The sequence below is a fragment of the Akebia trifoliata genome, chromosome 12 (genome assembly GCF_017979445.1).
Source record: "Akebia trifoliata isolate Shusen 1 chromosome 12, ASM1797944v1, whole genome shotgun sequence".
In the NCBI taxonomy this organism is placed as follows: Eukaryota; Viridiplantae; Streptophyta; class Magnoliopsida; order Ranunculales; family Lardizabalaceae; genus Akebia; species Akebia trifoliata.
Window position 1 is genome coordinate 13302422 of NC_141386.1, and position 14478 is coordinate 13316899.

General features: G+C 34.6%; 1 protein-coding gene across 1 annotated transcript in view; it reads left to right on the plus strand.

The window, feature by feature from the left end:
• The window catches only part of LOC147388919 (uncharacterized), a 34685-nt gene extending 25050 nt beyond the window's left edge, over positions 1 to 9635 (plus strand). Inside the window, exons 4-10 of the mRNA XM_086419819.1 lie at positions 4013 to 4098; positions 4180 to 4398; positions 5428 to 5597; positions 8152 to 8310; positions 8412 to 8492; positions 8580 to 8634; positions 9160 to 9635. Of these exons, the coding sequence (XP_086275945.1) occupies positions 4013 to 4098; positions 4180 to 4398; positions 5428 to 5597; positions 8152 to 8310; positions 8412 to 8492; positions 8580 to 8634; positions 9160 to 9369 (980 nt within the window). The 3' untranslated portion in view covers positions 9370 to 9635. The remainder of the gene's footprint in view (positions 1 to 4012; positions 4099 to 4179; positions 4399 to 5427; positions 5598 to 8151; positions 8311 to 8411; positions 8493 to 8579; positions 8635 to 9159) is intronic.
• The last annotated feature ends 4843 nt before the right edge of the window (positions 9636 to 14478 follow it).

Consider the following 14478-nt stretch of genomic DNA (forward strand, 5'->3'; position numbering starts at 1 on the left):
ATCGTGTTGCATCTTCCACGATAATGGTATACTTGTTGGCTGATATGAATATGTGGCTGCTGGGATTCTAGAGCTCTGTTAATGCTATCAGCAGTGGTTCTTTGGGACATACATCGTTCATTGAAATTTCGATAGCTGCCAACAAACTTGGCTCCTCCAATCTCTTCTTCATGTTCTCATGATGATCCACGTTGCCTATGGAGCTGCCTCCCACCAATGTGGATATTGCACTTCAAGATACTTGTTTTTGTCCGCTTCATCCCTCAGGAAAAGGATGGGTCTTTTGGTCACTTGATCGGCCGAAGTTTCTTGAAATAATACTATCGGTTGCAGTCCGAAGTAGCTTGTTTCTTTGTCTCGTTGCATGGCAGACTTGCTTAATAATTTCTTTATCAACAACTCAGTAATACTCTGTTGCATTTGCCTCCCACTCAACTGGTTTTGCAACTCTCAGTACTTGTTTTGATGATTGTCAATTGGTGGCGGATACGTTTGATTCTTGGGTCGCTTTCCCTTGGCTCCCAGTAGCGGTGGTTTTCTTCAAGTTGGATTTGCATGACATTTATAACATGAGAGTTATTACACAGTTGATTGTTCAAGTGATGTGGATATGTATGCAAGGGGACTGTTTTCCCTTGCATAATATCAAACCAAATCCACATCATTGAGTTGAACAAATCATTGAATCTCATTCATCAATTATCCTTAATATCAAGACATCCACATTATTTGCCAACAATCCATCCAGGATTTGCAAATCGCCCATTCATAATCATTTGTTCCATACTAAGGAGAAAGAGAATTATAATGAGGATTCGACCATTCTATCAACACTATGGGCTCTAGTGGTATTTTATAAAATGATTGAAACAAGAAAATGTAGTGAAAAAAAAACACTGATGCACACACACATGTTACAATATTGAGAATCTCAATGAAAACACCATTTTGCTCCCCCCTCCAATGGATCATATGTGAGTGGGTGTGATAATGGAGGAGTATGGATGAAAGTGACGAAGAAAATAGATAGGTAGGTTGCTTGGTTGTGGGGGTGGATATGAACTGGGGAGCAATGATGAGTCCTTGGTTGATCTCGTTCTCATTACAAGGAGAAGGATCAAGGGTCCAATCCTGTAATGTAGTGAGGTGATCGGTTCTGTTTGAATTTTATTGCTTTTTTAGAGCTCTAAACTCAAGATTACAACTAAAAAAACATCTCGACCAGATCTAAATTGAAGCTTTAGATCTGATCAAGTAATTTACTGAAGTTTTGTGATTAGAGATCAAAATCAACTATGAATCACAAGAATTAACGATTAAGAAATCCAGTTTGTTAAAGAACAAATAAGCTAAAATCCACGATAAAACTCAGACTCAAAAAGGAAAGGATTTAGAATTAAAATCTAAGAGAAAAACTCGATGAATCTATAACAAATTTGATCTTAATTCCTCTAACTTAGACAAGTTTCTCAGATCTGAACAAATTTCTACACCTATTCCTTCTTTTGAGTAAAGTACTCTGATCTTACAATGTTTTTACAATAATTTGGAAGAATTCTCTCAAAATCTAGAAAACTCTGTGATTTGGACTATTTCTCTCTGAATTTTCTCTAAGATTCTGGAGAGTAAATCTAAAAATCCCTTGTAGCTCTCTCCAGACCTCCTCAGATGACTTCCCTAGAAACTCCTTCGACAAGGATGAATCACTCTAAAACTTATCTATTAAATGATTCATCTCCCCCTTCATCAGAATCCCTTCCCTTTATTTATAGAATTATAAAGGGAGACAATTTACATAAACAACCATAAACTCGAATTGAACAATCTGATGCATTTCAGCAAACCAAACCAGATTTCGGATCGCTATTTATAGTATAGCGATCGGAAATCATAGTGACCAAAAATTGCTATCTAGCAAAATCACTTCTCTTGACTTTTGGGTTTTCATTTCTTCTGGATCGCTTCCTTTTTTCCAATTTTCTTGCTTTTTGGCTTTTTCAACCTTCAAATCTGTCAAATCTTCATGCTCTTAGGATGATCAAACTTTGATCCATTGATCTGGTGTGTGATTCCCAAGTGAAACATTTGCACTGTGGCTTGAAATGTGGGTGGGCCCATTATGAGGTATAACAGGGATCATGTAATTTTTTTTCCTTTTTGTTGGTTGAGACTTGAGTAATGAGACATTCTCATTATTCTTGCCTATGTACATATTTCTTTCTTTTTTACTTACCCGTTTTTTAATACAATATATTTTACTTACCCAAAGAAAAAAAAAACCTTAGTTCTTACAAGATTTGTGGGAAAGAGGATTGACATGGCATTTGCTTAATATTTTATATACTATTATACATCCGTTTCTTTCTTGGGTTCTTTCCATCTTTTTAATGCGAAACTGTTGATCAATGATGCCTTGTTAATCTATGATTCATGCACTTCATGTAGGTCTCATGCAAAGCAAAATTTTTTAATTATCATAATTGAGGCTATTCGTTTGGTGCAAGGATAAATGGATCATTAAGCGCCATTGCATCTACCTCAAACACGTGGAGCTAGGGATCATCTAGAGGACTTCATTAGCATTATCTCTAGCCATGTGGACTCATCTCATCTATTCATTTTGAGGAGACATCACATTTTTCTTTTTACCTACCCACTCTTCCCCTTTTAGCTCTAGTTCATCATCTGTTTAGGGCTCTCTTTCTCTTCAACACAATTTTGGAGAAAGGGGAGCCGAGAATTTGGGAGAACAACTTGGGCTCCCCTTTCTCCAATCTTGTCTTTTCTCACCAAATCCCCCCACTTCATCAACCCCCTTTTCAATGTGTACCTACTTCAAGCATAAAGAGCCAATGGGAACCTTTCTTGGATATCTCATCACTTACCACCTCTCAAGTCTATTTCAACCTCACCACATTCTTCTCATTTTCCTTATTTTATTTATTTATTTATTTATCTAATCTTCACATGAGAAAGGGGTTTATTTCTACAGCTCACTTGGTTTGGCACATCACAAAACAACTTTGAGGTCATGGGTTCAAGTCCATCTTACATCTTAAAAAACAAAATCTTCACATGAGAAAGTGAAGTTTTTGGGTGTGGATAATCTTGGTAGAACTCTATTGAATCTAGTGCATTTTCTCTTCCTTCTTCCTATCTTTTTTTGTATTTTGTTATTCTAGAGAACACTATGTTCTTTTAGACTTTTGGTTAGGGGTGGAGAGGAGGTTCTATCCTTCTTTCTTTTGTAATTTCATATGTTTATTCACCATTTATTGAGAGCTTCATTTTATGGATTTTTACTACATTTTGTTTATGTTGGAGTTTTACTTTCATTTTGCATATTGTGTATGCTTAATAGTTTGTGAAGCTTGTGTAATTCGTTTTTGATATGTTGTATCACTATCATGTATCATATCTACTTAGGGTTCTCATGTAGCACTCACCACTTCTAGTTGATTTTCAAAGCTTAGAAATACCTTGGAGTAATTTCCTATCTTCTTACAGCATCTCTCTAGTTGTTTCTACCCTTTATTGGTTTACACTCAATTGAAGAAACAAAGGGAAGGATAGTGGACAAGTCTTGTTGCCATAGCCTCCCTAATTGTTGTGATTTTCTCATCTACGAGCAACTACCACTTCAAGTGGGGACATCTGTAGCACACTCGCTTATTTATTGCATTTTCTTTCATGCTACTACACCTTCACGAACTTTCTCTTCCAAGATCTCCTCTTTTAACTTGTAGGAAACCCTAGTTATCTTGTTTACCACCCCAATCCTTGTGAAAATGACCTTGGGATCATTAAAAGTGCACATTAAAGTTGTAACATAAAGAAAAAATCATGTGTTTAATTTGTAGAATGATCTAGTAATTCCTTCGAATTAACAAACCTCACTTTTTAATGTAAATTTAATTTTAATGAATTTGTTTCTACTTAGTGATGAAGTTGTTATAATTGCTTTACTCTTCTTGAATTTGATCTTTATTTCGGAAATTTACTGAATCTACAGATGTGAGGACACAGGCCATGTATCAACTTCTAGATTCTGGGTTCATTGGGCTCATATTTTCTTGTTTTAGTGAGGATGCACTCAAGGTCTGTATTGCCATATATATTATTCTGTGACAATAATCTTATTCTGCTCATTTGGATTTGGACAATTTTTGGATTATTCAGGTTGGAAGAATCCAGGTCATTGCCTTCCAATCCTTAGATGGGAAGCAGAAGCACATGGGAGGATCTGATTCTGTATCCTCTGTTAATGTCAATTCAATAATAGAAGTTGAATCATCTTTAAGTTCCTCAGAAAACGTGTTATCAACGTCTAGCTCTAGAAGAGCAGAAAGCTTTGAACAGGACACAGGTGATTCGAGAACAACTTTGGGAGCTAGTAAGGTATGTTTCAACTTCCTCCTAATGGAATAAACATAGTAATAAATGGAATAGCGGTTCAGTTATAGCTAAAGATCGTTTTCCAATTATCTGACATAAAAGAGAGATTCTATTGCCACACCATCTTTTGCTAATGCCACCCCAATTCATATGTAAACATGGTTTTCAAAACTTGGTTTGATGTCTCTGCTCGTCCATGGACGAGACCGAGTTGTCTTGGACAAGATGATCCCTTTAACTCGTTTTACAATTATTTACTCATGTATGTTTATATGAAAAGAATTGTCATTTCTTTTTATAAAATAAGTTGATTAGAAGACATTTAATCATAAATTATATTTTCTTTAGATAATATGTAGTTCAATTACAAAAAAAATAATTATTTTAATTAAAATATACAAAATCCCGGTTGAATTGATCGAGATCTACTGATTCGGACAAGATTTTCAAAATCTTGGATGAGTCATCTTGTTTATCTTGTGAGATTCGGCACAGCTGAAACGCCTTGTCTATCTGTCTTGTTCATGGACGATACCGAGATGACTCGGACAAGCCATCTTGGTCTCGGATGAGATTTAAAACATACATGTAAATAACCAAAGAATTAGCAAACATCTTGGGGTGGCATTAGCAATAATTGGTGTGGCAATAGAAGCTCTCTTATAAAATAATGTCTTGGAATAGTTCCATTTTATTACTGAAAATTTAGAATTGTTGCGCACATTCCGAATAATTGTTCTCCAGTACAAATGTCAAGAAAATGGAGAACTGTGAATAACAATTTTTTTTTTCTGAATAACTGTGAATAACTCTTAAGAATGTGATTTATGTATGATCAGTCCGTGCTCCACACAGACAAAGCGTGCGGGCTTGATACAAGTTTGGTGTGGAATTTAAATAGATGTCTTATTATACTAATTGCTCATTGGGTTGTACTGTCAGGCCGGGCAACTTTCCTCCAATTCATTCTTAATTGCTTTATGTACTAGTCTTGTTTCAATCACGTTATCTAAAATGTTTCTGACTGTCCAGAGCGGGAGAAGATCTTCGGACTTGGAGGGATTTTTTGCTCATGCGGATGTTAACCATCTAGGGAGAGAGAAAATGGGAGCCCACTTACAAAATGCTTTTGTCGATGTAGATTCCATGGATATGACAGAAAGTATGCAGGAGGCCATGCATCGTTCAAATCTAGAATTTAGGTACTTCGTGAGTACGTACTGGTTCACTTAGTTTATTCTTGCTTTTGTCTCTATTATGTCTACATCAAATTGAGTTCTAAATTGCCATCTACATAGCTTAAGAAGGAGAAAATCACTCTTTAAATTTTTTTGCACTTTACATACCCGCATCTTATTTTGTACTTGTTTTCTCCATGTTACCATTGACAACAAATTGAAGTTGAGACTTCAAAGATGGTTGATCAGAATCAGCTCTCTTCTCGCAAAGGAGAGGGTGCAGCACTTTGAATTTTCAGTAAAGTGGTGTAAAATTTTGTGTCCATCTAGGTATTTGGTACTACTGTTTACTATTTAACTATCTTAACTCAATGTCCATGACGTATGTATCAGTCAATAGTGATATTTGTAGGTTTACATCATAGACGGTTCAAGTCAGTTCTCTATGCCTAGTTTGAGGTTTCTGTGATGATTAGAGGCAGAAGATCCTATATGCATAACATTCAGGAAGTTCCACATTGAAAAGATGTATGCGGTCTGCTCTTGGAGCATGGATGGTCCACATTTATGATCAGTTTTTTGTTATTTTTTTGAGCCAGACTTATTTGTTAGTTTCTTTCCAACCATGGATTTATTTGTTATTATTGGTTATCTTAATGAGTTATGTCAGTTCTAATCTCGGCCATTGGTATGTTTTTCAGCCAAAGACTTATTCGTTAGTTTCTTTCCAACCATGGATTTATTTGTTATTATTGGTTATCTTAATGACTTATGTCAGTTCTAATCTCGGCCATCGGTATGTTTTGATGGTTGAGATTGGCTCTAAGCTTAGAGAACCTTATATATATATATATATAGATGAGAGAGAGAGAGAGAGAGAGAGAGAGAGAGAGAGAGAGAGAGAGAGAGAGAGAGAGAGAGAGAGAGAGAGATGAAGCCTTTATGTGGTGTGATTCCAAGGTGCTTTCTACACTTTCTTTTATTTCTCTGTTAATTCTTCTTCCTTATTTGCTTACATTGCAACCCCAACCCTAGCCCTATAACCTGTTGAAACTAACCTATCCCATCTACATCCCAGCTGAAACCATCCCGGTCCTAAACCTACCACAGCCGAACCAGCCGAGCCCTCAAAACTCCTTACCCAAGCTCACCTGTACCATATGTACATCTCCTAAATCTTACCTTAACCCTAAAACTCATTAATCAACCCCAAGCGAAGTCCTAATCCTAACAGTCCTAGATTCTCTTCTGTAGGTGATCACCATCTTTTTACCCCGTTCTTTTGAAGTAAAGCTGCTGGAAATTATTTTTAACTTCTAATGAAAATCCTATCTTCACTAATCACCACTCGATATAACTATTTGAGCCTAAACCTTCTCTTGAAATCCTTGAAAGAATCAAGAAAAATCATTTTGTTTTCTTGGTTTTGAATCCTAGGCTAGTCAAAGTAAAGTCTTCCATTAGGAATCTCAAATTAATATTTCATCGGGATCCAACATTGTGGGACTATGATTCGGTCTTGAACTGTCTTTTAACTACATATTAGATTTTTTGGGTGATTTATGTAGATTAAGCCTTTATTTTAGAATTAGGCTTGCTCTTGGTAATTGTTATTTGGATCTCAATCTCATCATATTAGGTTAGTTGGCGTAGTCATGCGTCAACTTTGGTATCAGAGTCATTCAGTCGACCCTTAATTAAATTTAGCTAACCGAAGGATCCCTCAGTCAGGCTTTGATTGCTTTCCTAGACCTATTGTTTTTTGAAGTGTGAGAAATTTGATTCTATGGTTACAGAAGGGAAGAGAAGAGGACAAGGGAGAGAAAGAGCGAGTCGACCTTGCTTAGGTCTTCTCAATGACATCCAAAAAAAAATAAAAACGAAGTTGAACAAAAACATAATCTACAATGTCTGATCGACCGGCTACTAAAGACGATCGATCGAATGTCCATCAGATATCATACAGAAAAATAAGAAGTCTAACATGAAGTATGTTGGCTTCAGCTAACTGAAAGTTGCCTCGAGAGAGAGAGGGGTAAATTCTTTGGAGAACGGTAAATTATTTGGAGAATTCTTCAGTTTTAAGAATGGTGTCCATCCATCTCTGTGATTTTTCAATAAACTCGACCTATCCATGGAGGGAAAACGAGATGTCATTGGACTCGGTCGGTTCTCCCATACACTTTTTTGTTGTTATTGCTGGGATCAAAGATATTTCTTCATTGTTGCAATACCAAATGTATGGCAGCCAAGATTTTTGACATTCCGCACCAAATGGATTGACTGTAAATTTATTCACGACAATGTTGCCTTACCCTGAGGTTTACTTTATTCCGCTAATCCAAAGATCTATTATGGAATTATTTCATGGGTTACTCTATCGGACTTCTTTATTTTGGCTCTCTTTTTAGTTTTGATTTTACCCTCCACATCTATGTTTCTTGTTTTACCCTCCATAGTCCGTATCTCCATGTCTTCCGCTTTTGTGCTAGAATGAATGTTTCTCGAAATCAATGCCTTCTAGCTGCCAAAGGTGATCTCTTAATATTTCTCCACCAATTGAATGTATGGTTGACAGTGGTGCGGAGTATGTCAGAAAGGAAGTTCCCCTTCACGTTTTGCCTACCTTGTCACTACTAAAGCTCGACTCGCCTTTAACTTCATTTACAGAGTTGCAACATGTGTTGTTTGAAGAGGAGCGAGCAGCATATAACCAAGCCATCTTACAGAATATGCGGTAAACCAATAATACCCAACACATATTTATTCTCTACTTGTCCTTTATGTTCTTATCTTGTGATTTTTTAACCATCATCACCTTGGTGCACATCTATTTAGTGATGGGAAAGTTCACCCTCTTGCATTCATCCATCACACATCAACATACCAAGCTTCTATGTGCAAGTTAATGGAGTATTGGTTAGAACGAATTACCTCATGACTTCTATTACAGTAATTGGTAGATATTCCCTTGATACTCACTGTTTGCTTCCGCTGTTTTTGCAGTTTAAGTCCGGCTATAAATGCACTCCAAGACCGTTTGAGAGAAAATGAAATCAGGGTATTGAACTGTCATTTCCTTAAAAGATATTTGTGTTGTTCGTTGGGAAGAAAGTAAGGAGACCTTAACAAAAATGTTGTTGTAGTCTTGCCATGCGAGAGGGTTTGGACCTAACATTTGATGAATTCAATATCGAAGATCTCCTAGCCCAAAAATCAAATCTATCGGGGTCGCTTTCTATTGGATGGTTTGAAAAATATGCCTACTTGCTCCAAGAAAAAGTCTTAGTTTGAAAGGGTCAATCTTTGCTCTACGAGATATACGAGGTTGAGGCATCAAATGGCTGGTCCCATCCCTCTGGACTGAGCGACATGATCTGTTTTTTTTTTTTCTCCATATCCTTACTGGATATTCAGATGCTTCCCATTTATCAGTATAAATTTTGTGTATTAGACCTGTATCCTTGCCGTATTTTGGTCTAATACATAGATTGTTCTTTTGTGTTACTTGATGAGATTTTCAATTTCTTAATTACTTATTTCTATCCATGTTTGGAGGGGACTGACCTGCATTTGCGAAAAACAGTTAGCTATGTTGACGGAGGAAGCTAAGGCTCTAGAGATTGAAGTTCTCAAAGGGAGTGAGTCGAGCATGGAGTCTCCCAGAAACTTTCCTAGTCATGGGCTTCGAGGAAGTGCAGCAATGGGTGGTCAGAGGGACTTGTATGCCATGACCGACTCAAGTAGTCCGAGGAGTCCAGCTGGTGTTGGTAGTCGGAGTAGAAAAGCATTTTAGTTGTACAGTTTCACGACTATCACTTTCTGAATCCTTTTGTGCAAGTGTTGTGGTTGGCCATTGAATACTCAATTACTTCTTTCTTTTTGGTATCTTGCAGTCTCGCTTGTTCCAATATTGGGATTGCAATATTGTATCATATCTTTAATAGGTGTTCAAATGCGTGTTTTGGCCATTGTAAATGATGTGTGATTTTGCTTATTGCAGACGAGTTGTTTCTTAAGAAGATTCGGGATGCAGAGAATCTATACTTGCAACCATTTTTATCTTTTGGGTTCTGCAACTATTTTAAAGGTTGAGTTTCAGTTTCATTTGTTAATTTAGTTCATTGTAGCTTTGCGCTTGTAGAGTATCTGTAGTATGACTGTCAATGGGTCAGCCTGATCCCAATAATTCCCAACTGCAAATGAAGAATTTGGGTTCCAACGAGGACCCAAAACCTGATCCAATAATCTTTGAATGACATATTTATCATTATCAAGAATACCTCTTCTTCTAATAAGGACCCGAAACCCAATACATTCTTTGCATTATCTTCTTGCCTTCTCATCATCTTATAGTTATCTGCGCCATTAGAGGGTTTTCGGGAGTAGTTTATCCTCGTTAATTAGCTCCTGTAGATCTTGTCGAAGTCGCCATTGTGGTTAACAAAATCCTTTGGTTGAATCCCGTGGATGGTGTCAAAGATGTGGATGTATTTTCTTGAATTTACCCCAAAATTTCAACGCTAGTTTTAATGGTGAATCTGTTTTCTTCCATCAAGAGTTGGGGTCGATGCTGAAGTTAAATTCAAAGTTGTAGGAAGCAATGTCTATAGATAAATTAAACCACCCTTCAAAACTCCCTTTACTTTATTGCCACCTCCCCTTCATAAATTAAGCCATCCTCATAGTCACGTCACCCCTTTCCTTTCCTCATCGTAGGGGGGATTCTAAGTGATCTTCATGTTAAGGTAATGGAAAGCCCTTGCAAGAATGTTAAGGGAATTATCCATTTAGGAAAGAATGTGATTTGATACTCTCTTCGATTATTGAGACACTCTCTCAATCAAATCCAGAATGTAGGATAGTCGAGCATGTCCCAAGTAAGTATCTATTCTACTCTACTATTCAAATGCTTGCTGAGTTTCATTATAACTAACTATAGGTACCAAGGGGTTGAGTTGCACTAGAGTACGTACGGTCTTGCCTAACCTTCCAACCTCTCTTATTATTAGATTATATCGTGTAGGATCAAGATTTAATCCAAATTCTATCTATTATATTATACAGAAGAGAGTTTTTGTCCCAGTCTTAAATACAATCCATCCATGGGTGTTGGTTGAGAGAACTTACTCACTATCCAAAACTACCCACTTTTTCCATCGCTTAAATCCTAGAAGTAGAAACATCTTTCTCAACTCTCACTTTTTCTTGTAAACAAAATTGTGGATTGACATAGATGATTTTGCAAAGGCTTTGAAATTCATTACACTAAGGATTCTTTGGTTCTAATTATCCTATATTTTTTTTTCTTCATTTTTTAGCATTCTATTAGAATTTTTTATTTATTATGATACTTATATTGTTCTTCATGTATGAAAGAGACAAAAATTGAACTATTGAACGCATGCCAATCTATCAATTTTAGCTTATTTATCAAAACATGCATGCACAGGAAATTGAAAAAAAAAAAAAAAAACACTATTCATTGTTTTCTAAATTAAAATATTTTTGTTAAAAATCTGGATAGAAAATTCTTTTTTATAGAAAAAATATGGAAAAAGTACTTAAATATTGTAGTAAAACTAAAACAGGGAAAGTTATAGAATAGGAAAACAATTTTACTATTAATTTTGAAAAAGATCCTAGGGTTGAGAGCATTCCCCCACTAACAACGACGACAACAACAACAACAAACTGCTTGAAAACACCCTAGGAGAAATTCATTTTTGAACATGTTAGATCAAATCCAAAAATATATAATAATAAAAAAAAAATAAAAATTATTGATGGTCGTTGGACCCACATGTGGATGTATTACCACCACATTAGATTTGATATTTTATTGATTTAGTTAAATTATCAATATGTAAAGAATATTCAACGCATAAGGAATAAATGCATGAAATGAACCGTGGCGTAGGCACAGGCATCCACTAGTAAAATTACAGAATAGGGTATCTCACCATTTTCATAAATATTAAAAACACATGGCGGGTTTTGTTATTTCGGCAAAATAAATAGCTGTTTTAGTAATTTCCTCTACCATTGTCGTCGGACAGAGCAATTCTGACCTTGACTTCTTCTCTATTTTATTATTAGTCTGAGTTTCCTGCTTCGTTTTATTCCCCTATACTTTGATGTGGGATAATTTTAGTTTGTATGATATGAATTAGTGTGCTATAGTAAAAGTTGGTGTGGCAATAGGGTCTCTTTTAAATTATTTATTTTATTCAGGCGTTCGGACCTATCCAGTCCAGATGGTCAAAATTCAGATTTTGCTAAAAAATATTCCTTGCTTTATCACAAACCGTAACAGACATGAGCATACGGGCCCAGGACCGATTAAAAATATAAATCGAGAAATTAAAAATATAATAAAAGACATTAATGACACAAAACAAAATAAATGTCTAGAAACTGTCCATGACGATATGCCCGAAACAAATATAAATCTTTTTAATTGAATTATACTCTTTTGTGTGCAGTTATTGTGGTTGTGGGGGGTGTCAGGTTGGCCATGTTTGTCTAGTGTAACCCCCCCCCTGCACATAATTGAAGGAGAGTAAGCCTGCCTTTTGGATGGATACGAGTTTAGAGTTTCTAGCTATCTTCTCAGATTCTGTCCATTTTTTATTTATTTATTTGTTTCTCTCTTCTAAATATCAGTTAATAGAAATAACATTTTTTTTTCAAAATTTCACAATGTGTGTTATTTGGCGCTTAAATTTCACCTTTAGGAAATGACCAATTATTACCTTAGTTTTTTCAATAAAAAATATTTCAAGTATGGATAAAATCTAGTAAAGCATTGAGGGAACAGAATGATTGTTTAACCATTGTGCCTCCTGTATACATAAGTAGAGTTTGCTAGTTAGTGCGTACACCATAGACATCCTCTTTCTAGATTAAGGGATAAGAGAGAAAAAATAATAAAGTTGTATGATTATTATTGGAGCAGGGGAGAAAAGGAAAGACACTTAATTGAATTTTCTAATATAGAACTAGGATTTTTTTTTTCATGAAATCATATATAATAATTAATTCATTATAAGTTACACTTTATTGATTAAATTATATGTATTTTTACAAATTTCAATGATCTAATTATATGTCAATTTCTTATAGACAAACTAGATAAAAAAATGAAGAATAAAAAATAGAGACCAAAGTTAAAGTCGAAGCATGGTCCAAGAGATCTAATGGTGATTGACAGAATCAAGTTTTCATTCACTCTAAATTTGTCATATCATACTATTTTATCCATAACTTTTGATTCATCAAATTAAGGGGAGGTCAATTGGGTTAGAAAACTGATTCAGAGTAGAACAATTTTGTGTCTAATGAATAAATACGAATTTAATTTTTATTTATTTTTTGGTAAAAAATGTGTGACAAGTCTGAGACTCAAAATCTGTTATGTTTTACTATTATAGATATAAATTTTGATTGAGTTACTAAAACATGGTAAGATCAATGAGATTTGAATCCTAATTAAGAGGAGAAAATATTTTTATTTCATGAAGAAGAGTAAATTCAAACATTTTGGAGAGCAAAGATGTGCTGTCAAGACAACCCCAGTTTTCTCTATAAAAGAACCTTAATTTCCTAGTTTTGAGGGGCTCTCTCTTCGATCCCTCTTTCCTCTCCTAACATTTTTATCTTTTCTTTTCATATTTTAGTTTTAGATTTTTTGTTTTTATGTTTATTATAATTTTGAAAGATAAAGAAGATTTTCGATAAAGATTTTAAGGAGTTCATCAATAATAAATATAAGTGTTTTGTTAATTTTTGTTATTGTGTTTCCATGATCATACTTGACTAATCTCCTATTTTATGAAGATTGATGAAGTCATATTAAACTAGTTAGGTTTAATTATAGTATTATTGTTCTTGCATGTATTTTTAAAAATTTTTAATAAATTTTTCTTCAACAACTTTTAATCTTAAGTATTCTTCAATTATTTCTCCTTATCTGTCATGCTCGGCATGATTCGTTACTATTAGAATAAAATTCATTATATCGGATGCTCGTCGTGATGGAAGATCATTAGGCAATAAAATATTTTAAGAGAATACAATTTTGGCCAATTAATTATATCTATTTTACAAAGGTCTTGAATGAAAAATATTCCTAGTCAAAATCCTTAGTTGGATTCGTGATTTGATTTAGCTGACAAAAACTTGAATATTAGGATAAGATTTAATTAGGTTATTTTGGCGGATTCATTTTTCATTGATTTTCTTAAATTGCAAGTTTTTCTGAGTTTTAATTATTTTCGATAAAATTTAGTTTTCCTTTAAAATCATAACATTTTTCCTTTGATTTTCTAAAATCTAGAATATTAGTTCTCCAATCCTCAGTGGAACGCCATATTTGTTAATCTAGAATAGATTTTTAATTTTATATTTGTTTTTGTTCTTTTCAGAGAGATCTTTACATGATGACCTAATTTGTACTGTTGCTAGGGATTGACTTAATTAATTTTTTGGATCAAGGAAAATCAGTGAAGTTTTCTAATTTTCTTTCTCTCTTTTACTTTAGTCTTTATTTCGTAGTTTTAAAATTTTATTTTTTCTTGTAGGAAACGGATTTTAAAGACAGGGCAAATAAGAAGATCAAATTATCTTCAAGACCAATTTAGAAGTAGATTAAGATTAATTTAGGTTTAAATTTTTAAACAATACATTTTACTCATTATTTATTTTTAATTATTCAGGAAGACTCGGATTATAATAGAATTAAGGACAAAACGAGAATGGGATGCAATTGTCTCAACCCTTTGGATTCGTACACTATAATTGATATCGATTTTTTGAGTCAACTCAACAAGACATCTCCCGTCCAGAATGGAAAATAAGTATCTTTTGACATCCACGATTTTCTTCTCAGTGGGTTACTGTATTG